Genomic DNA, 24,902 nt, shown 5'->3' on the forward strand with positions numbered 1-24,902 from the left:
TTGCACTCTTCTACACAAACCCTTATCTAGAGAAAATCCATTTCCAGACAAAAGCACAGAATGAAGTTTGGAATATGTTGATCTACGAATTCCTCTGTCTTTAAAACATGCTTAATGTTCAGCCTTATACCTCAACATGGATTCATTTCATCACTCTCTACTTGCTCTGTAAGTGTGATTCTATTTTAAGGATCTGTCTGTCTATTTCACTGTTAGCATTTTTCAAAGAGCATCAGCTGGTATGTCCTTGTCACTAGGTACCCCCAGATTTAATTCATCTGATCTGTCCCAAGGAATTTTTTTTAGTAACAGTTACACTAATCCAATGGCTAACCACTTCCAGAAGGGACAGTTCTCTTGTGCCAAGACTCACCACCTGCCTAACCCTCACTCATTTTCCTTCTGCGTTTCTCCTGAACTGTGTCCACGTGCAGTCACTCTGCTCATGGGGGTAAGCAATGGTAGGACAGCTCTCTCCAAAGGCAGCAAGCAGGCAGGATAGATCTGATGCCTTGTACAACTCCAGGCAGGGCAAGCCACCCTCTGGCCAGCCTCAGCCTTCCTCCATTGAACATGCAAGGCACTTTGAATGACTGATTTAGGTGAGTTATGTAACCCAGATAAAGATGACCCAAATCCCACCTTAGAGAAACCATGCAATTTGCATTTATTTAGTCCACTTCAGTATTTGACCTATATGCTATAATTACACAGCTACCTGTTAAACTTGGTAAGTAGCACTAATATGCTTAAACGTAGGCAAAACAGGTATCACCACAAACATGAAACTAAAAAAATTTACAAAAATAATACCATTTTTCATGTGTGTATGATGGCAGTATTCACCACAATTTATTTAATATTGTATTACAAGCATCAAGCTCTGGAAAAGACATCAACTATTACACTTCAATTGTTTTAAAGGTATTATTTTAGTGTCATGTTTCATAGGAAAAATATACTTCTCTATTATTCATCCGACATTTAAAGCTTTTTTTATATTCTTTCCTAGGAATATAAAGACTTACATCACAAAAGACAAGTTTTAAAAGGACTTTATTAAATCTGACAACTTACTAACTTTGTGCAATTAATAAGAAAATCTGATAACTGAGAAACAAAGGACAGTTCACTGATAGCACTTTTTTTTATTTCTGCAGTTTTACATATCTTCAGTTCTGCAAATACAACATTTGAGTAAGACATTACTCTTTCTAGTTTACACCCACACTTCACGAGATTACTGTAGTGTGGAAAATGTCACATTGTTTCTCTTGGTAGAAAAGCCACAGAAATGACTGGAACAAACAAAATTAGTCCTGCCCATACATTTTCTTAGCTGAAAACATTTGTGTAGGACTGACTGGGTGTTTCACTATTTTACACCTTTTCCACTTACTATTTCAATTGGTATACAAATATAGTAGAGACTTTTATATACACAATCAGATTCATTATTGTGGGATCAAATTTTTAAAAGTTAATACTGAGAAAGCAGTGAACTTTGTAGAGCTCTCTTCTGATGCTCAGCAGAGGAGCTCATAGGTCACTACTTGCATATTGGGTTTTAAACTTACTCTTCAGACATATAAAAATGATTTAGATACTTTCTCTGTTGCAAATTCAAATATGTCCTTTATTTTTGAAGAGTGCACTATATGCTTTTCCCTCAGGCTCAGCAAGAGATCTGCTATGATTGACTCGATGGTTGCATTCCTAATAGGGTAAGTCACCGAAAGTACTGTTCTTGTTTCCTAGAGAAATTTCACAAAATTCTTCTTGAAATGCAGGATGGGACAGGAGTTTACTGGGATTATATTCATATATTTACTAATCAAGATTAGTTTCTTCTCTTAGTCTTCGAAAAAGTCTTTTTTTCCAGTTGAATCCAACTTATCTTGAAGGGTTCATTTTCTCATTAATCAACTCTACCAAACATGCTGAAAAGTACAGTATCAATTGGTGTGAATTCCCTTGCTCCTGGATGTTAACTGGCATTCCTAGGTTCAGTGCACTCAGTCAGTGTTCAGTCTGAGTCTTCTTTGTTTTCCAGAGGGGACACTTCTGCTACTTCTGCTCCTTTCTTGCTGGAAGAGACATCTCCAAATAGCTCTTTCACTTGGATTTAAGTAAGTTTTCCCATTCAACACTGGACTCACTATTTTTAGAAATTGCTGGAAAGATTGACTGCATCTTAGTTCGGAATTCCTTCATCTATGAAAGAGATTTAAAAATAAAATCAGTTAATTGCTACTAAGGAACAAATAAAGTAGCACCACGAACCCCAGGCTTATCCCACAAAACAAGCTGTGTGAGGTAACAAATAAGTAAAAAGCTTTAAAAATAATATATAATATATAGGACTTTCCCTCTGATTATGTTGGTTCAATTAAGAAAGTGAAAAAAAGCATGAAGGGACCCACAATAACCACCTCTTCTAATACACCACACTGGGGTCACTGATTTGGAGTGCTTGCCTGAATGATCCACTGATGTTACATGAATTATTATATACACACAGACACTCTCACTCTTGAAATATTTTTATTGAAGGAAAATTACCTCCATGGAATGTGCCCCTATTCTGACTGTAGTTCATTTTTCTATAATTGCAATGGATGAAAGGTCCAGTAGTCTGTTCAAGGATTTTAAGACTAGGGCTAAAGAAAAATACTGTTCAGCTCTGACAGTTTAGGTTTACCCCACTATAAGGATAAAGGTAACAAAACAAAGTCTCATTCAAATGTTATAACAATATGAAAGAAAACAAGATTCATAATGATAAACGGGACCAAGCTTTTTTTTACTGCTGTAAAAATGCTGTGGAAGAGGAAGTACATCTATAGAATATAGATATAGATATAAATATAGATATAGATGTTATATATATATACATTATATAGATATAGATATATAGATATATAGATATATAGATATATTTATGCTAAGAATTTTATCACCAATGTGTGATTCAACAGTCCTGGAATGCTAGAACCAAACATTCATTCAAATAAAAATCACTTCTATCAGAATATTTGGATTTAGGGAGCTTCTTTCTTCTAAGAGGTTTACACGTATTTTTACATATACTATATTTTTAAAGGATAGGCATGGAAAAACCAGATCAGTGAAAATCCTGTTACACAAACAGCAGGATGCACAGGGGAAGTTTTGGACCGCTATTTTTAGGAAGCTCTATGACAGAATCTGTGACATTCACACAGAGAAGACAGGATGTGGTATTCAAGCACTGGATGCAGTGACCTCTTGAAGAGCAAATGCTGTTATCAGGCAGTACGTCCCACAGAGAGGTTCCAGGAAATCCAGATATTCCAAACAGCCACACAGGCATCTACTCTCATATGCCCATGTTTTGTGTGTTATAGGTCATCAGTATTTATACAACTACCTCTGGGTTGTTTTCTCTTCAAGTCCTTCTGTGTATGAATAATTCTGACAAAGAATTGGGACTTCTTTACAGACATGCTACAGAAATGCAATTATTCAAGTTACAGCTGATACAAAGAATGAAACCCTCTACAAAGAAATTACCAGCCCTTTAGTAAGACAGTAGCTAACTATGATGGATGAAAGCATTTAAGAGCCCCAGTTTTTGTGTAATAATGCCTGGGTACTGCTAATCAAATAAAAATATATGTTATATAAAGTAGGCGGAAAATTCAGAGCCAAATTATCCTTTTTGCTTTTTCCTGATTTTGTTCCTAAGTAAAACTAATTCACCCTCTGTTTTATATTCCATTCTGATCAGATAGTTGTTTTGATTAATTATTTCTTCTTGGTTTTTAAAAATCTTGGCCATCAACACCCACAATTGTTCCTAAACTAACATTTTTGTTTCTCATTTAAAACTGAGAATCTCTCATAGACAGCTAATGTTTCCAAGAATAATAAACACCAGTATCAGAGCTGACGTAGAGGAACAGTCCAAATTACATTAAACAATTGCTGCCAATTCAATACAAGTATTTACAGTAGGAAATGTTTTAGGAGTTTTGGCTTAGCTGTTTTTTCCAGTCCTATGTAATTAAGTTATCCCAGCTCGCTGATGGGCGGAAAGTATTCAATTTACTTAACATTTTTTGCTTCCTCAAGAGTGATTCAACTCTTCCACTCTTTCATCTCACTCTAAATATTATCTGGGTGTTTGGAACACAGGAATAGTCAAATACTAACCTGATGTAAAATGCTGTAACTCTATTGATATAAGCAAAGATAAACCATTAGGCACCAGCCAATGATTTGGTGCAATGTGGATTTTCTGGCAGACTTAAATTTCTCTTAGTGTAAAATTTGAATGATGCACACACAAGCCATAGAAGACACCTCCATTACCCCACTGAAGATGCACAAAGCCAAAGGGAAACTAAAAGCAATTGTATAAAGCCTCCAAAAAGAAGATGATGGGTGGAGTGACTCAGAAATCTGCAGTGATTCCTCACCCTGACAACCACCTCATAATTATTAACATGCCAAATCCTAACCCCTGAATGCAAAAAGCAGTCTGGGAAATACAACACTACAACTCGGTTCTGAATGAAAAAAAGGTATTTATTTAGAAAGCACTGAAACACTGCTAGCAGCTGCAGGTGTAAGAATATTTGATAGATTTCTATCCCCCCAGAACATTAATTTATGTTCTGCAGGTAAAAGCAATTAATTTCCTGGAAAAGCAATTTTTCCTTAACACATGGATTAGATCTGAAATATTCCATGTCTGTCCTTTGCTTTTAATACTCCCTAAGAAATTTCCTCAGCCTTATCTTCTCAGATTTTGATGCTTATTTGTAAAACCACTTTGAAAGTGATACCAGACTCAGGGTTTCATTTGCCACTTCCTCCCTTCCCTGCCCTTTTCCATAAGCCTGCTCTGCACAAAACTAGGTTTTCATTGCAATTCATAAGTTTTGACCATGTTTGTGTTTTTCTGCAGATTTTCTTCCTTTGTGATTCCTGGGCAGTGATATATTCCAATAAATTGTAATGCCAAGCTGATCAGTACTGTGCATTGTCTTCTCAGTGTAACACTTAAGGCTGTCAGCTCTTTCTCAGTGCAACCCTTCAGGTTGTCAGCTCTTTAAGAAGGACATTATCTGCAGTGACTGGCGTGGGCCTCATTAATACATGACTTCACAGTATGTCTAAAACGAGGCCAATTTCTTCCTGGTACAAATGTCACAACTACTAACTCCTGCTAGAAGTTTTCACTTCTATAGTCCTTAGAAGATACTGCATCTGATTATTTCTCTCCACAACAGCTGAGTTCTCTCTAGTAAGCCATTAAGCAACTTAATTAATACTAGTCATGGACTCCTATTTTTCCCCTCTCATCCCAGAAAGTGGAGTCAGAAAGTCAGAAAGTGAGAAATTGCAGTCCAATGTTTCATTAGAGCTTCAATCTGGACCTCTAAGGTACCTTCCTCTTTCTTTCCTGTTCCACTAATAAGATCAGCTTCTGAGTTTCTTCCTTAATTCCCACATTTGTGCTTGGTGCTCTCCCAAATGCACTTCCAAATCCCTGGCCCCATCTTTCCTGCACTCAGCATTCCTTTAAAACTCACTAATCTTAAACCATGAAGAAAGCTTTCAAAGAGAACTATTCTCTAATGTCACAGACCTGGTGTATACCCACAAAAATAACCATGAAAATTGCATCCATAACTTCCTGTTCCTTCTCTCCCACTGACAATGTGTGCCTGCTTACAAAACATTCTAATACCCCATTTTAGGCTGTAACTTCTTAATGGACAAACTTTATGATAGAGGTCTTTTCCAGTCTAAATGATTATGACACAGTCAGAGACGTAGAGCTCAGTCTTCTGGGCCTTGACTGATCAAACTCTATTTAATATATTTTTATATTTAGGACTAAATTTGGCCTCCAAAGTACCTCACATTGCCTTCTGGGTTGTTCTTGCTTGCATTTAGTGGACTAGGCCCACTGCAACTTCAAAATATCCTTGCACTGAAAGTAAAGTTTGTCCACTAAACATTTAAGTTAGTTCTTCAACAAACTGAGCTTACCAGTGTCCAGTGCTCCTGCAGTGTGGTGAGCTTCTTGTGAAGATAATTAATCAGCTTTATGTTCTATTAATACTGAACACTTGAGGTGTAAGAATTGGGACCTTGTCTTTACTTGCTTTAGTTCCTGGGACAAAAATACATCTTGATGAGGGAAATGCTGCAATTAGGAATCTGTGTCTTGCCCTGCCTTTTCAGCAGATGTGCAATGCAAGAGATCTCTTGTCCTCTCTCCTCCCTTCCTGGAAATCTCCTCCTGTATTTCTTCCAGATTCCACAATACTCACAGCAGTGGTCTCAAATCAAAAGGTCATTAATTTAATTACAAGAGCTAATGTGCTATGTACTAAGCACAGGAATGTTTTGAACAACTCACTGCAATGGCTGCCTCTTTATTATTGTCAGCCACACTGGCACTGGGGTACTCAGTTCAACTGTGATAATGTCTTCAATTAATAGTGCAGTAAACCAAGCACTAAAAGCTAAATGCATTTTACCTCTTCCTGCTGCCTTTAATACCATGGGCCACTCTCAACTGCTGCTCCTGAACCTAGAGGTACATGAACAATTTGTAACACATTTCTTAACATTCCAGCATGCTCCATTCCTGCAGGCGACTCTCTGAAGTCAATTTCACTCAAGTGAATTTTATTTTTTTGTCACAGATATTACAGAGCTTTACACTGTTTTTTCTTGCCAAATAAATTACAGTAACTGTTCTACCTCTGTCAGGCTTCTTTCTAAAAGGGTATCATCTACCTTACTGCATTAAATAATCTGTAATAGCTACAGATCACTGTTATTTTCTTATCTTAACCTAATGATCCTGCCTCAGATGGCAAAAATATGGGGACCTAAAAGCATCTTCCATTTAATAATCTCTTTTTAATGTACATCGTTGACAGAATGTCACACAAAAATTGGGATAGCATTATTACTGAGAGCACTTACATGGCCGTTCATATTAAAATGAATGGAAGAGGGGCTAAAAGAGTCTATTTGATTCCTAGAATGAAAGTTTTACGAAGAAATGTTCTCTTTAATGTCTGACATTCATAATAGGCCAACGCAGATTCCAGGAATTATTAGTTTCCTATTTTAGTACTCGTATCAGTAAGAACTGCTTACATTAGCTTCCAAGTGAAATGAGGTTAGATGCCCTGAACTGGAATACCAAGTGGCAACAGAATGCAGTATGTACATGCCCTCTGTTCTCCTCAGCCACCATTCATTTCACAAAGCATGAAGATGAGACAGGCTGCCCTGGATTTAAAAGCATCAGTGAGGATTGCTCTTGCCACCTTTTTCCCAAATCTTACAATGATTGCTGTTGCCCTTGTTAGCAAATGATTACCAAGGGCCACATACAGAAATAGCAAAGTTATTTGTAGCAAATGACAAGTGCTGAGCCCTTGCAGGACTGGAGGAGCAGAGCAGCCAGCCTGGCAGCTGAAGGTGATTGTCCTTCTCTCAGTGTGAAATGGGGACTCACTAAGGGTCACTCTGTGCCAGCTCTAGAATAACATGGAAAACAGAGCTCTGGTTCACATTTTTACATCTTGCACTTCACTGGCAAAGGCATCATGAATGTTTGGATTATGCAGAACTACAAGTTTATGAAAATGGCCCTGAGAGTGTCAATCCTGGCAGTAAACAACTTAACATTTTTGACGTACTCTCATCCCTGTTCAGCACCTATTTGCTAATTCCAGCATTTCAGGCTTACATAGAGAAAAGCAGCAGCAAATAATGTTAAACCATCTAGAGAATTCAGGAGCTCATACTGGTCCCCTGTCTCATGGAGGCTTACACACCTGCCTAACCTTATGAAGTGTTGAGCACCCTCTTTGAATTCAGAGGGTTATTTACAGTGCCTAAAATTAAACAAACACATAGACATATTTTCCCACAAATTTATCTCTATAAATTCCGTGCAAGTGGATAAAATATGTCCTGTGCTTTTTAAAAGAAAAACAACATGAAAACAACCTAAGTGAACTTTACAGGGAGAGGCAGAGAGGACCATCACTGTTTAGAACAAAGCTGCCACAGTTCCCAAAAGATTATAAATATGTAGTAGCCTCCCACAGCTACTCCATATTCTGTCTTGAATTACTGGCGAACTACAGAGAGTTGTCAAGTCACAAGGGTCAAGCTGCCTCTTTTCCAATTACTAGGTCACACGAAGAGATAAAACACATTAAATACTTTCCCCATGTTACTTTTCCATGAGTGCAGAAGCCATGTTGTTCATTCCTAAATAGGAAGACAGAGGATCTACATCACAAACATGTTTTACCAGCCTCATTTTGGTTTAATTTCTGCACAAATCTCACTTAGATCCCAATGTGGGAAGAAGATTCTATTCCAGTAGAAAAGCCTAAAGGAAGTAAAACTTTTCTGGGTTAAGGCTAGATTATTCTGAATTTAAGGAAAAAAAAAAAAAAAAAAAAAAAAAAAAAAAAAAAAGGATGTGGTTAGCTAATAATGTTCTTTTTTTTTTTTTTATTTACAGACAGTAATTTTGTAAACTGGATTCTGAAAAAAAAAAAAAAATAGAATTTCCTTAGGTTCAAAAATACAGGAATGTTCTTTTCACTTTTATACATTTTATATATTTCTGAAATAAATGTCAAGAACTTAAATTTTTGTAGTTTATGGCATCTTAAAGTAAACACTTTTGTGCCATGCAGAAAAATGGAGTATGGATATCACTGAAGAATGTGCCATTTATTTCTGCATAATCTTACTTTCAAATCTGGGTGGCTGGAAAGGACATCCACATGATTAGTGTATTATGGTATATTAGTCATTGCCCCTTAGTCACCCTGGGCAATTTGAAAAATTAATCTTGAAATAATTTTAACTTTAAAGTAGTTAAATATCCAAATTTATAAAGCTAAATGGTTAATGAGCCCAAAATCTCAGGATGAGTGCCCCAACCCTATAAACTCTTCTGTGCTGTAATTTGGACTTCTGAATTAAATTCAGAAATATGGATTGTCTTCAAGCAGGCAGTTCCTGTAAAAAGCACCCTGAGTAATTTTGTTCCTATGTCCATAATTCTTATGTCCAGGAATTAATTATATGTATTATCCACAAGTGAGATTCAAGGCAGGGGAAAGGGCCAGCAAAACCCCAAAACTCTTTGGTGAGGCTCCAGCTTTGTTGCCTTGACTGGGGCTGAATTCCATGCAGGAAGCTGCCAGAGCCAGTGTGACACACACAGGCAGACAGGGACAGGCAGATGTCCCCAGGCAAGCGGTGCAGCTGGGTCCTGGCCCACACCAGGGCACACACCACCCTTAACACACAGGACAATGGCACAGGAGTGAGATGCAGCACGAACTCACACCCGTCAGAGAAACCCGGATTCAGATTTTATTGTACATGCACAGTTTACAGTTACATGTGGCCAAGACCTGGACCAACCCACTCATCCATGTAGGGTGACACAGAGGCATTTCAGACCACAGGCTTCCCAACAGCTGGGCTGGTGGCAGCCAACAGCTGTGAGCCTCTCCCAGGACACAACAGCGAAACTCCCCAACACAGCTACAGTTGCAGCCTTTCCATTTCTTGAAATACTCCCTTACAGCTGTCCCTATTCATAAAGCAGATAGAGCAGCTTTCCAGCAGGAAAATGACAATCTTAATCCTTGAATAAGGATTCTGCCTGACCAAGTAAACAGTGAAGTTCATTGGTTTAATTTCTTTTCCTTCTTGAATAAAATACTAGCTGTATATACATGTGGAGACAAGTCTTTTCCAAACCAAACTAATTAGGCAATATAAGCAGTAGAGAAAAACCCAGTATAAACAGGAGGAGGAAGTGCTAACTTGTACTAGTACTCCATATTCTTTCTAAGAGCTTGAGTTTAAATAAGCACTGAGGAAATAAAAGAACATTAAAAAACGGGCAGATGTGATTTATATAGACATACATGACCATGAAATAGCAAGAAAGAGGTTTCTATTTTGCTATCAGACACAAGCAAGATAAGGAATAGAAAATCAATAAATAATATTTTGTGAGGATTAAATACAACAATAATTAAAAATTTAAAATATTTAGGAATTGCTCTAGGATTACCCTAATTATTTTAGGAGATATGGTGCTTTTATAGCTACATTTGCTCATTTATGAAATAGAGTAAAAATTTCAGATACTGCAATATGCCTACATTGGGATTTATAAATCTTAGTACAATTTACAGATGCCATATTTAAAGACCTTGTCTCCATGTTCTCATCTTCTGTTTTAAATTAATCCATCCTTAAAGCCAATACTCCTTTGTATTTATGTGTCTATGACTATATTATAACAAATATTGCTCAACATAAGCAGGGGGATGTTATTTTTATGCTTAAAATGGTGATTCAGAGGTTAGGTTTTTTCCTGGAGAAAAGCAGTTCACTTAGGAAATGTTCTTACCATCAAAGCCACAACAAGCATATATTCTCTGCATTGCATTTAATTGTTTTAGATGTCTCATTATGGCCATGCAACTGTTTTAGACTCTTAATATTTTAAAGGTTAAGATCAATGAAAAACAGGATATTTCATTAGGAGACACCATAAAAGTGATAAACCAATATTTTATATTAGTCACAAATTGCTAAGCAATTCTTCTATTTTGCCAGCTTTCCACGGAACAGCGACAATCAGAATCTCACAAATGTACATATGAATCATCCCAGACCTTTTCCTATGGGAAAGAGAATGCTTTTATTTTTGAGGAAATTAAAACTGATTTATTGAAGACATGAAGAACAAGAGGGCTTTTAAAGTATAATTTATCTTGTTTGTTAATTGGTGTACACTTCAGTCTAGTATGGCTGAGGGCATTGTTCTGCTTTAAAAGAAGGTTCATAATTGCTGGCAGCTTAAAAAAAAAGAAAATAAATAGAACATCAGACATTAAAAGGTATGTTTTAGTATCTGCCATGTACTCTGTAGCTGCAAGTTTAATTTAAAATAAAGGTCTATAACTCCAAAGTTAACTTCTAAAAAGTTATAGAAATTTATAGAAAACTGCTGTAGGTGAGGGACCCTGCCTTAGCAGGGGGATTGGACTACATCATCTCCAGTGGTGCCTTCCAACCCTATTATTCTTAACTCTATTATTCTTCAATTATTCTTTGATTATATGCCACTAAAATTTTTCCCAGTAATAAAAAGGTATAGTGGATCATAACACTAGCAGAATAGGCAAATAAAATTTAAAAGAGGTTTAATTTTTGGAAACTTCAATGAAAATACTTGTTTAGTTCAACTGTAAACAGAAGGTTTAAGATATTTTTAATATTTTACTTTTCAAAAATTTTACTGAGTGAAATGCCATTTATTCTTTAACAGAAAATTTTAAATTTCATTGAACAGCTGACATGCAGAATGTTGAAATAAGATGTTTCAACTACTATTCAACTTTCAAATATATCTGAAATGATAAATTGGCCAAACCCAATCTTTTCTACAAAATTTATTCCAATACTTCTGTGTTTTGTATCAGCAAATAGTCATCCCACTGCACCAGGAGTGGCCACCAACATGGTTTGGATGTTGCAAGCTCAAAACCAGTAAGGTAATGCCATGGAAGATAATACCACAATGTGGAAGTTGTTAAATAGTAAATGAACTGGTTGAAAACAACAGTGCAAGCCAGACTTATTTCAAGCTTGTGTTTAACACAGCACATATCTTTCCACATTGTAAGGTGCCTCAGAGAGGAAGGCTGTAGGTATCTCTGGAAGACTCTCAGATCAGGAGTGCTCTTTGGAAGCCAATCTCCCAGCTGCCCATGCTTCTTGGGTATGAGTATGTGTAACTCCTGAACAGTCTCAAAATGCAAAACCAGCAGTTTTTTAGGGTGACACAAATCTGAAGAAGCATTCTAGCAGTGCATCTAACATAGTCCAACAGCCAACAGGCAGTCAAGCCACGGGGCAAGGCCAGTGTCAGTCCAAATTTTGAAAATTCCTGGATTGGTGGTAGATATCAGGTACTCAGCCTGTTAATGTTTTACTGCCCTAGTGCTGCTGGTTGATGAAACTAATATAGAGAGAGTTTCTGTGCTCAGAGATAATCAAAGGTGGGAAAAATTTAAATATTTTCCCGAGAGATTGCAGGAAGCAAGTTTAAAAAGTCTGATTATCACTGAAACCTGATTATTTTCTGCAAGAGGTATGCTATAAAGTATATAAGCACCTTCTCCTAGGTTCTAAAAAAAGATTTCTTTTATGCAACTGAAAAACAGAACTTAAACCATTATCAAACTAAGTCCTCATTGAACCATCACTTCTTCATTTCATTTCAGAATAAGAGCTGAGTGGAATTTAGTAGCCTTCATTACTTATCAGCCTGTCCTCAGATTACAACAGTGGTAACTGCAATCAGGGAATGTTAACAACCCAACCTGAGAGAGCATAAAATCTTTTATATTCCTTACCAAGACATAAAGACCAGTCACTTACTCTCACCCCTGGGTTTTGAAGCTGGCACAAAAGCATATAAAGCTATAGGGAACCACCTTTAACAATAAAGCCATTTAAGAGCAGGAAGCAGGCATTGTCACTGCACTGTTTTAAGAACTAATAAACCATGAAGATTAAATAAAAATCTAGAACCACCAAATCTGGTCCATCACCTCAGTGCCTGGAAGGAATCTTGACAACAACTTGTTTCTAGGGTGAATGCAGGCTGTCGCAGAAGGTGTGACGATGAGGCATCCTGAACTGTGGCTTCAGTTTCCTTCCACACAAACTACTGAGCAGTCGTGCCTCTAACACAGATTAATTACAACTCATCAAGGAAGTATCACTCCACTTTGCTCTTGTCGTTTCATCTCTGACTTTGGGAGAGATGACAAGATAATTTAAACAGCCACAAAGCTTAGGGTAATGCATACTTTATCAATCACTCGCTGTCCCATCAATAATTCACGCTCACAGGAAACACGTACCCCAGCATTAGAAGCATTTGGGCAGTGCCGGGCGGCGGGGCCGCTCTGCGGGCTGTGGCTGGGGGCAGCACGGTCCGGCAGCGCAGCACAGCTTGCCTTAAACCCAGCTGGCGGCGGGACACAGCCCGCAGTCCCGGGATCAGGGATGAGCCGGGCCCATGGCGCGGCCGCTGCAGTTCCGGCCGCCGCCGCCGGGTGTCGCTGCGGGGCAGCGGCCGCGCCCGGCCCCGGGGGAGCCGCGGGGACCGGGGCAGGAACGAACACGGAACGGGACCGGGAACGCGACCAGGAGTGGGGGGCAGCAGCGCCCGCCTGGCTCCCTGCTGCCCTCCAGCTGTGCGGGACAGGCTCGCCACCGCTTCCTGCGGGCCGGGCCGCTCACAGGGCATTCCCGGCGCGTGGCACCGACCGCACAGCCCCCGGCCGGCAGGGCAGCGTTCCCAGCACAAGCAGCACCGGGCACACCGAGCACTGCACTTCTCCGACCCCAGCGAGCAGCTCTGCTCTCCTCCGGCCCAGCCAGCCCTGCCCCGGAGTGCTGCGGGCCGGCCGGGACGGGAACTGCCCCGTGGCGTCCCTGGCCACGCCAGTGCCGTGTCAAGGTCTGCTGGCTCGGTTGCTCCTTCTGCTGTGACTTTTTGCCAATCCATCACATCTCATTTTCCACTGAGACTTGTCACACTTTACTCTTTCAGATGACTCGAGTCATTAAACACTTAACAATTCAGTCTTACTTGACTTGGAGCTCCCCTTCAAACTCTGCAAGGGGAAGTTAAGCCCTTTATTCACCAAGAATTTATTCCCACCTAGAGAGTCACGGGGACTGAGCTGGCAAAGGATTTGAGAGAACGCTGGAGCTGAGGCACTCCTACATGCAAATGAAGCATCCTTCTTTTTTGCTATATGAAACACCTGCACTGCTTACAATCTGAATTTTACTACCCTTCACAATTTAACACTGAGAAACAATTTAAGATCAAGAGACTGTATTAGCTATCAATAATGTTATTGATACTGCTCTTAAACAAATGAAGCTGCTACCCAGCAGGGCCAGGTTATTAATTAGCAGGTCCCAGAGGCAGCTCGTTTAGTGTTAAGGTGAAGAGGCTGGGCGTGACATCTTCTCTCTGTCCAGCTGCCAAAACTTCAGATATTAAATTCACACAGGTTCCCAATATCAAAATGAGTGAAGTTTCTCCTCAAGTTTCATCCAGTATAGGACACTGAGAGACTGTAGTTTGCTGGAGTCCATAGTTTTCAAATCTTGATACCTGGTGCTAGATTTGAAATTGTGACTTGAAATTTTACAGGTATTGAAAGCTTGAATGGACTACAGAGCCAGTGAATTCACAGTTCTCGAGTACACTGAAGACTCAAGACATTTTGTTCAAGTAATCTTAAAAGTCTCCTTTTAAAATGTTTAACTGAAATTAAAACATTCATTTGAAAATGTCAAGCTTAGTGCAAAATCTACAGTGTCTTCCACGATCTGAAACAGTTTATGTGGAAAGAAACTTTATTTCAGTCACAAATTCAGTTTCCTAAAAATAAAACTTTATTTATTTTTGCGAGCATCTAATAATTATTAGACATAACATATCCACTGCAATTTACTCAAAAATTAGTATTGTAACTTACTGTTAATCTATTACCTCTGCTTACATGAAAGCAATTAAGAATTTTCAAAAGTTTTAAATGTTCCCCAGAAATTTCAGGAAAACATATCAAATAAAAACAAGCTCTTCTGAAAATGAGCATATGTTTAAGGGTCTAATTTATTTTTACTTCTATGAACCTCTTTAGTCAGAATATTTCCTTTTGTAACATTCTTCTTCTTTCATACCTCCAGCAATTTTAAACATGTATATATTTGATTTTAACAGCTATATAGTGACAGGAAATTTGCAAATTGCTGATTTTTGATTCTGCAATTATGAATAGCACTATTGTATGTGTTTCCTTTCTGCAGTGAAAATTTAAAAGTCTACAGTGAATGCAATAAATATCTCAGTGGAAAGCATAGAGAGCTGCTCCAAATCATCTCTTGACAGAAATCTACTGCCTTCAGCATCTGCAGCTCTCACTGTGTGAGAGTTTCACTGCTACGTAAAACATAAGTACCCCACAATAGAAAACGATACTAACAGATATTGGCAAGAGCCTTTTAAAATACAGCTTCCCCCATCTCCTTTCAACACTAACACAACACAGAATACAATAAGGTGCACCTTTCTTGACCAGGAACACTCAACAATTCTCTAAAAAGCTTGCAGTTTGCTTCTGACACAAGACTCCTTGCTGTCAGAAGCCCCATGAGACTCAAACACATCCTGGGGCTTGGCCATCTCAAGCTTAAGTGGGTGTTCCCTGGCAGGCAGCCTCAAGAAAGCCTCACAGGGAAACCAGTAACTGTGGGTCTAGGCCAGTACTTCTCAAGGAAGTAAAAATTAAGCTTACCATGAAACAGGTAATGTAATTGCAGACTAGGGTCAGATTATGCTGTCCTTCAGCAGGACCAGACATTCTGACAGAATGATAAATAAGAACTGGCAGTATAGTGTGAAATGAGTCCTGACTGGTGACACGACTGCCAGAAAACTGAGCGAACCGTTGTAGCCCAGCATGCAGAGAGTATGAACTCCAACTCTTCCTCCCCCTTCCCTGACATTCCACCACAGCCACACATGGAGGACTTCAGTTTAAACAAAATGTGTTGTAGCTGCCTCAAATATTTACCATGCTTTTTTTGTGTTCAGCCTTCTTTTACCTGTTTGTACTGACAATCAGCATTGAAAGCTAAGAAATAAATGATTGTGTAATGCTGCATTGGGACTCAAAATGTAAGCTACAGGATACATCACCAGAGTAGACAAGAAATGAGAATTTGAATAGAGGTATTAATGAGAACAGTACTAACATGAAATAGTATCATCTTTCTCCTTTTTATATGCTTTTCTGAATATATAAATAATTGCCGCATAAGGTAAAGGAAGTCTATTCATTCCTAGTCCTAGAGAGGATGCAAACAGCTCTCCCTTACTTATACATGTAGGGGACTCACAAAAATGCTCACATGAACTTTAGTGTTCACACTCAACACTGTGAAATACTGGAACATAATCAATTTACTAAAGACAGCTGTAGCTTATATCCTGGGATGTACAAATGCCTCCCAAGCTTCTTTTCCTTGATGTGACCTTGCCAAGGACCACCATTCTAATGCACAGGATACTCAATCTTCTGTCCCCTTGCTCTTCTAGAAAGCAAGCTGGTTTCCTTTCAGTTTTTCTTACATCCTCCATGCCCTGATGCAAAAAATAGAACTTGGACAAATAAATGTATTGCTCTAAAAATAGAATTCAGGGGGATAGCCTTCAGTTCGATAAGCAAAGGAAGTTTGCAGCTACTATTTTAGTCTCTAAATTAGAACACTGGCTCTTTTGTGAGGTATCTGAAACATCAGTGCAAATAAACATAAAGCAAGACAAAACTGTTCCTCTCCCTAAACTGTCTTCTCCCACAGCATGCCATTTTTGGCAGATGTAAGAATACCTTCCCTGTTTGCACACATTTTGGTTAGTCATTCTACAGATGGTGAATGAGGTGTAATTCTTAGGCTGAAGTAACAGAGATGCCATCCCCAGATGCATTACCCAAGGAAAAACATGGAGTTGAGGGGATCATACTTGCTACTCACACTGTGCACGCCCAGAGCCTTCCAGATGGCAAAACTCAGCAATCCAACTCCGCACCACGCATAGAGTGAGCCCCACCCTAGGGCTCGTAAGGCCAGGGATGAACCACTCTCTGGTAGTGCAGCTGTGGCAGTAATCCCCTAGAACCAAAGACAAAAAGATCATGACAAAGTGAACAGTAACTGGGGAAAAAAAAACCAAAAAACCAAAGCAAGTTGGTGATTTAGATTTTCCCTGACCTGCCAGTTGCACTAGTGTGGCCACAGAAAATCTACAGCTGCCAGCACACCTTAAGAGCCCAAGAAAAGGGCTGGATGAAGCGCCTTCATACCAAGAGCAGATTTCACAGTTGCCAGTGCCACCTGGGGATGACTTTCATTGCCCAGAAATGCCAGTCAGTTGTTCCATGGGCACAAGAATCCAACACTCAGTTATCTCACCAGTCAAAATACAAAACTGAATCCAAACCAGTCACAAGCCTTTATGCCAGTGATGTCTGAACATAATCCCTACATGTCATTGGTTTAGTGATTTTGGTACTTTTTCATGGGGGGCAACCAACGGCCTGTAGGTCTTTATCTGCACTTCTGGAACAGCTCACTGGGAACCTGCAAGAACACGAGCAGCTTTCATCTGAACAAGGAAAGGGCATTGCAGTGACCCAGGGACTAATTTCAGAGGGCTAGAACTCTGAAGAAGCTCTATTAAGAACTATTAAGAAAGATTTTGTAAAAGCAAACAACAACGCTGAACCCATTCCCCTGCAGAGTTCACTAAGCAACAACACTGAAAATGCTGTGTCATCTCCACCCTTCTCATTTTTGTCAGAAGACACCTACTAGAGTAGGTGGTTTTAAGATACTGATGCACAGAGGTTTGCCGTGAGACATGTCCTGAAAACACAAGTACCTTGAGAATTCTGTCACTTGGAAAAGCCACCTCAGGCCAAGAATGCTGGTGGCATCAATCCATGTGCATCCCACACCCACTGCTAGTCAGCCATTCTCACCTCACAATGCCCACCACACTGAACCTGTTTGGAACAGCAAAGCTTCAACCTGTATAGCCCACAGCAGCAGTGAAACAAACAGAATTCTCTTGTTCATAGTAGCAACTGACATTCAGAATATTTTTTTCCCCTCCAAAGGATCATTGTTCAATTGTTCACATGCAAACACAGATTTCAGATGGTAATTGTTAAAGATTGACATTTATGGTCCTTACACAACTCAACAGTTCTACTTAACCGGGTATTTTGGAAAAAAGAAAACAAACACAATTAAGTATTGCTCAGAGGTAACATAAATGAGATAGCATACATAAAACTACAAAAACATATTTCATTTATAGTCTAAAATACTGAAAAGTAAAATCAACTTGTGGAAGGATCAAAAAAAACTTTTCTCTAAAACATGAAAAAGAACTGTTCTTTTTTATTCATCACAAAAACTGTGTGGGGAGGGGAAATCTTATGTATTCTTGCTTTAAAAAAGCTTTACATTTTTAGCTTCTTTTTAAATGCTTCTCTTTCTTCTTTGATACAATTAAACACACTTAATGTCTACCACTATGGGCAGTCAAACAGCACCAGTAGTTTTTCTCCTCTTGGCTTTGTATTTATTGAAATGTTAAAATGATCCTCTGACAGTTCTCAGCTTTGACACTTTCCCTTGGGATTTAGCTGTAGGCACAGCTACCCAAGTACAAACATGCACTTGGAAAGAGCACAAGCAAAACGTATCTTGATCCTTATTTATTCCAATTTGGACATCCCAGAGTGGAAGCTGTTAACAAAAACAATGCTCTGTAAGCATACACACACAGCAGACATCTCTAGTCACGCTACAATATCAGGTCCTATTATCTCCTTACCACAGATAATGAACTATTATAACTCTTTCAGTAGAGACTGCTCTGAGTATTGAAATGCTGATTGCTTTTGACATTTTTCCTGCTTCCATAGTCTAACTGAGAAAAAAATGGTCCTATTTGGAAGATGGGAAATTAATGGACAAAAATATCCTCTACACAGAATCTTTAAATAGGAGTCATTATCTGTGGAAATTGCTGGCAAAAAACCCAACCAACTATTATTTAAATGCTTGATTGTCCCAGAAAAATAGTGGTAAATGGAAACAACTGATCTGGTTTTACTGACTGCAGTCTAACAGGGTTCAGTCACAGGCTGATTTCTCAGGGTACTTAAGTACACAGATAGGGGTTTCTGTAAATAGGACAGCGGGTTAAATTATTTTCAGATACACTGTTCAGAGCATCAAGAAAGCTGATTAATGAAATGCTAAAAATTAAAAAGGACAACAATGATAGCATGGGAGAAAAAGATGACACCAACAAAAAAAAATTAAGAGAATTGTTTTATTCACCAACCTGTTATTCTATGTTCAAATTGTTTTCTCGTCACTACTCATCTGCATTTTTTAAAAAAACATTCTTTAATTTAAAAAATGAGCTTCTAAACAATATTGAGTCTTTCCAAAAACAGGCCAGAAAAAAAACAGAGCAGAATTAGCTCATTTGTTTTCCAAATATATGTTGCTTTTTTCACTTCACTGTTGTTGTTGCTGTTTTGTTTTCCTCTGGAAGTATAAACAGGAAGTGGGAGAAGGAAAAAAATCACATTTTTTTAAATTCAGACACAGGCTTTATTGTGTAACTGCCCCCTTGTGCACAGCATGTCTAAAAGGAAGCAGTGCCTAAAATAAAGTGTGTTCAACTGTTTTGGTTGATTGTATTCAGTGTGTTCATTCTTTTGTGTGACCTAATCCATTGTGAAATTAAACATCTGGATAAATGCTAGTAAAACTGGACAGTTCTCAAAAGGAGGCTGCTGCAGCTGAGCATTTAATTTTAACAAAAAAACCCCATGAATTAACAAGGACCATATCACCAGCCCAATAGCACATGTATTGGTAGCTTCACTGGAACAGGAATAAATTGCCAGAAACTGAGGGCGGGTGGAATTAATTCTTTCAACACCAGTGCTGGCTGATGTTGGCTTAAAGTATCTGTCAAACTATGGCCTCACCTTAACATTGATAAAAATAATATTTAGGCACTGAACATCTAAAAAAGATGCAATTTTCTGTTGTTATTATTATAAATGATGTATTATTAAAAGTTAAGTAAGAATGCTAATGCAAAACCTCATTGGTACCTCCGACAGTTACACAGAGAATTAAACCATTCTCAGAGACTAGTCTTCCCTTGTTTAAACTCACTGACAAGTACCTTGACAAAAAAGTATCTTTCTGAAGTATTAAAGTTAAGAGGCCCATGAAATCATAGATTTTTGCTAGCAAACTCTTGCAATTCCTTTGCACAAATGGCAGCAGATACAGTTTTCAGCAGAGATCGAAACGGTATGTATCACTTGATGACATATCTAGCATATATATTCTTGGATGTCAATGCAATGTCACTCTTGATAAATTTCACACTGACAACAGGACAGCTGAGACACCCAGGAATATGTGCAAGCTGGAAAAAATGCAGTGCTTAAGAGAAAGGAAGTTTTAAAGAAAAAAAATAGATGGTAAAAAGGGAGACAATTTCCTTACTGTAATGTATTTCCACAGCTTGTGAAATAACTTCTCATGAAGTTTTCTATCTTGCCTATTTCAAAAAAGAAACTCATGCTTATTGTTTCTGTAAAAGGCAATGGATGAGTTATGACACAGGAACCTACAGAGAAAAGTAGGAAGGCAAATGAAGGATCTCATGCTCTTTGACCAGAAAGAGAGATTACGAGTGATCAGAAATGAAGGTTCTGATACAAAGTACAATGGAAGAATTTTTTTTTTTCTCTTGAAATGCATTGAATTAACCTGATATGTTATTGAATCATCATTTTAAAAATAAACAGAATTGATCAGTCCTTAATCCCCTAAGAACATCTGTAATACATGTTGCATTTTAAGAGCTTGGTAGAGGTGAGACTGCTCAATTTTAAGGGCCTATTTTTGACACTTTCAGCAATAACAAAGGATTAGTGAGGGAAAAAGCATCCTTCAGTTAAATATGCTGTGTTTCAAACTAATATTCCAACATGGTGTAATTGCTAGCTCTGCAGTTCTTTTCTTCAGAATACACAAGTGGATCCAGTTAGTAATTGCCTGAGCTCAGATTCATTTTGGCCATGAGATCTCTCAGTCTTATTCTCATCCTTCCCCTTATACAGTGGGATGGGAGTGGAGAGCTTTGACTAAACGATCCCACTTAAATATTCCACAGCTTACAGACCTTCTACCTCCTCATTCCCACCCTTAATGCAGTAACCTCACTTCCAGACTCACTGGAGCACTGTGGGACTGCATGGTGAACTGGATCTCTGAGGTGATATAGGCTCATGTCTGAAGTGTGATCCAAGTGTCATCACAGAATCAAAAGAGATCAGTATCTCTATTTCACCATACAGAAGTATGATTCCAGCAAGTAGTGTAAGCATTATGTTTTTCAGCTCATCTCAAGTACTAAAGTATTTAGCAGGGCCAACTCTGAATTGATTTTTAAATTAATCCTATGCTGGTACCGAATTCAATTAAGTCTAGTGCCCTTATCATCAACTCTGCCAAGTTCCACATATATCACCATGTCTATAAAGCATTCAATAAATTCTTATTTCCTGCATATCACTACTGCAAAACAGCTTAAAAGAACAGACCTTACTGAACCAGTCTGGGTTCTTCTTTTTTGTCATTGCAAGTGTAGTGCCAAAACCTGCTATCATTCCAGCTGTAGCAACAGTACCTAGAAAAATTCCACCTGCCAAGAAAAGTTGAAGAAATAAAAATCAAGACATTGTTACTTAAGGGGAAGGAAAAAATAAGCAACCTGTTTAGAAAATAAAACCTGAAGATATAAGATCTGTTAGCATATGCTGAAGGGAAAGGCCCAGTTGTCTACATTTTTTAAGCTAATTCAGTATGACAAAATAGCAAGACTTTGTTGTATGAAACAGAGCATTTTGAAAACAAAAGTATGTGTGTGTATTTTAAAGTAACACAAAAATACAAATCCCAGAATGCTTGTTTTTGCAGTACTTCAAAATTTCCCTTATTCCAGAGCCAGCCTACTAAAATCATCTTGTTCTATGGTGATGCCTCACCCTTCCCCAAATGGGAAATGCAATTGGTTTTGTTGCATCACTTGTGATTTCAAATGGCCAACTAAAAATGGTCATCAGTTCCTCTGAAGACTATTACATACAAAACACTTGTTCTTCAGCTTTATGTTTTAATGCTCTATTTATTTTTTTTTTAATTTTAAAATAACTTTTTAGAGTTAAAAAGAAGAAAAAATTATTCTAGCAAAAGCTTTCCCAAGAAAGAAAGCATCCCTTGCTTTTCAGTCCTCCCAGTGTTTCCAAAGTCACCTGAGGTACCTTGATCCTTTATAGCTCTTGCACAAAGGCAAGTGTAGCTATATCTGCTCACTTTTAAGGAAAAGCTTGGTACAAAGACTTACTGCACTGTAGATACCAACCAGATTCATATTAAAATGTAAAAACTTCAGGAGTTACATGTTCTTCCTTTGCAGGTAGAGATACCCATTCTGTCTTCCCTTTCCTAATACCACTTAACTTTTAAAGTTATTGATCTGATAACTGCGATGAAGAAGTTTCCTGTACTCGTGTCAATGAAATCTTTAACGCACCTCCTCTGCCTGGGAGCACAAAGATTTCGCATCTTGGCTGAATTATGCTGAGTTTTACATTTCCAGGTCTGGAAACAAAATTTCCCCAGTTTCAGACCCAATAACTGGCGGCGGTCCGCCAGTGATGCTCTGGACGGGCGCTCCCGGGATGTCCCGGCCGGTGTTGCCAGGACGGGGCCGCCGAGCCCCGGCCTCCGCTCCGCCGGGGGGCGCGGGGAGACCGAGCAGACACCGGGAGCAGCCCGGAGATAGGGATGAAAATCACAGTGAAATATAAACATGAAGCAGCACAGCGCCGCCAGCCCGCCTGACGTGTGCCCGCTGCCCTGCAGCTGTGTGCGGCGGCGGAGACTCTGGCTGTGCCCCGGCCGCGGTTCTGCCGGCTCGGATCCAGCCGGGGACACGTGTACCTTCCCATAGGGAACCCGCAGCGCTGGCCGGAGCCTCTTCCCGAGGGCTCCTGCCCCCTGGAGCCCGGCAGTCCGAGCGCGGAGCCCTCAGGGCTGAGCTCCCCGCCGGGAAGGAGGCGGCTCCGCTCGGCGCCCGGAGCCCCGGGGCAGGGCGGCTGAAGGGCGCCCGTCAAGGGCGAGGGAAAAGGCGGCCGGCGCTGCAGGCGCTTCCTCGCTGTGTCCAGAAACCTCGGCGAGGCCATTCCCGAACGTCTCGCCTTCTCCCCAGGGGCGGCAGAGACGGGCAAGACCTGGGGCTGCGGCAAGGGGAGCAGGGCTGGGCACGGTCTCATGCCTGCCGCGCACGCTGCTGCTCGTCCCTGAGCAGGGCAGGGCAGGAGGGGAGGGGAGGGGAGGAGAGGAAAGCTGCCAGCACCTTTGATTAAGAAGAGCTTGTCCTGGGATGCCGCAGAGCTCCCAGCCCCCCGCGGCAGGGACAGCCCGCGCCCCGGCTCCAGCGGCGCTGCGGCCACAGCCCCGTCAGGGGCGGCCCCGCCGGCAGCCGCCCCCATGGCCCAGGGCACGGCAGGAGGAGGCGGCGGCCGCAGCAACCCGGAAGGAAAGGGAGCTGGGCTGGGACACGCAGCCGCCTTTCCTCCTCCAGCCCCTCCGCGGCCGCGCAGCCGGGCGGGACCCGCCGCCATGGCGGGCGGAGCTGCCGCCCTGAGGAGCGGCGGGCGCGGCCTCCTCCCCTGGGCGCGCCCCCGAGCCCGGATCGCGCGGAGGGAAAACGGGGAAAGTTGTCCAAGCCTCTTTGAAACCGAGGTTTTTGTAAGGATTTAGGTTTGGGGTTTTCTTTTAATGTCCTTGGGACAGATCGCATAGTGGACTTTACCAAATAAAACTGGGAGACACTCTTAATTCCCAGGAATTTTTGTAAACTGTATCTTGATGAACGGTGTTGCTTTAAAGTGTATATTTTTGTTCCAAATTGTTATTCTTTCAAGTTATGTAAATAGTTCTTCGCTCTATGAGAACATACATTTGGGGCTTTTTCATCTCTGCACCACTCTAATTCTCAGCTGCTGATTAATATAAATTAATGTGCTACCTAATTTTATTACTTTATCAAACAGTGATAACGTGTTTATCAAACACTTTATCAAACTAACTTAAGATTCAGTATGGACAGGTAAAGTGTATTTTTAGTTACAAGTCAGTACTTCAACAGCAAACAATGAATGTAAATAAATCCAAACCAAGCGCTTCTTCCCCAGCTTCCTTCTGTGTATCTTTTAACATAATTTATAGCATGTATCTAATTATAGGGACTGGGTTGCTAAGCAAAAAATTAGTATTTTGGGAAACTTCCTGTTCATGATACTTCTAAAAACCAATCCAAAGCTGTTTCCTAATAGTCCATGTTCTATGTAAATTAAACAATGTTTTACACAGAAAGCTGATCACTAACTTTTTTTTTTTTTTCAGATCTGAACAGCAGGCAAATTGCTTCTTCTTTCCTGTAGTCTTATTTTTTTTCCTATGAAAAAGTACCCCAAAATCATGTGTGTGCTTAGAAATAGATTTAGACTTTGCCACAAATAATAACCTTCTGGGAAAGCTTAGAGAAGGGCATCTTAGGAAAACTGCAGAGTGACAATGTAAAAAGAAGAAATTACTTTTATATAAAGTATTTAAATTTATTAGAATGCATAAAACTAAAACAGGAGCATGCATGTCATTTTGATTGTAATTGGTGTCAGGATCATCACTGCATCTGATTGAGGAATCCTTAAACTGTGAGAGACAATTAGGTTATTGTGTCTATTGTATATTTTTGTGTCTGTGATGATAATAACCCTATATTTTCCTCTCAGGATAGTTTTTTTAATTCACATCAATCAAGACATCACTTACTTTCAAAATTTTCCAGAACCAGGGAGAAAGAGAAGAGAAAAATACAATAGTGTTATTTAATCCTCGTTTGAACAATGTCAAGAATCTATATTTAAGAGAGTCAGATAAGATCTGTCTCTATTAATCATTCAGAGACTTAAAGTAGAGCATAAAGACCATGAAATCCACTCTTAATAACTTAAAATTCTTTGTATTGTAAATTTTACTTGCTTTAAAAAACCCAAGAG

General features: G+C 39.6%; 1 protein-coding gene across 1 annotated transcript; it reads right to left on the minus strand.

The window, feature by feature from the left end:
- Nucleotides 1-1,039: 1,039 nt before the first annotated feature.
- On the minus strand, nucleotides 1,040-23,477 carry TMEM242 (transmembrane protein 242). Its single transcript, XM_056487992.1, has 4 exons — nucleotides 23,195-23,477; nucleotides 21,378-21,478; nucleotides 16,699-16,836; nucleotides 1,040-2,214 (listed from the first exon to the last, which is right to left on the minus strand). The coding sequence occupies exons 1-4, from the start codon at nucleotides 23,460-23,462 to the stop codon at nucleotides 2,116-2,118; spliced, it is 606 nt and encodes a 201-aa protein (XP_056343967.1). The 5' UTR covers nucleotides 23,463-23,477; the 3' UTR covers nucleotides 1,040-2,115.
- Nucleotides 23,478-24,902: the final 1,425 nt, after the last annotated feature.

The sequence above is a fragment of the Oenanthe melanoleuca genome, chromosome 3, assembly GCF_029582105.1.
Source record: "Oenanthe melanoleuca isolate GR-GAL-2019-014 chromosome 3, OMel1.0, whole genome shotgun sequence".
Lineage (NCBI taxonomy): Eukaryota > Metazoa > Chordata > Aves > Passeriformes > Muscicapidae > Oenanthe > Oenanthe melanoleuca.

What these genes read in the sequence shown, in the direction of transcription:
- TMEM242 (XM_056487992.1), bottom strand. Translation starts at nt 23,462, where the DNA reads ATGGCGGCGGGTCCCGCCCGGCTGCGCGGCCGCGGAGGGGCTGGAGGA. An exon ending in CAAGCTCTTCTTAATCAAAG is followed by an intron (nt 21,479 to 23,194) that starts GTGCTGGCAGCT and finishes TTTTCTTGGCAG; the next exon opens with GTGGAATTTTTCTAGGTACT. An exon ending in AGGCTCTGGGCGTGCACAGT is followed by an intron (nt 2,215 to 16,698) that starts GTGAGTAGCAAG and finishes TCTCTTTCATAG; the next exon opens with ATGAAGGAATTCCGAACTAA.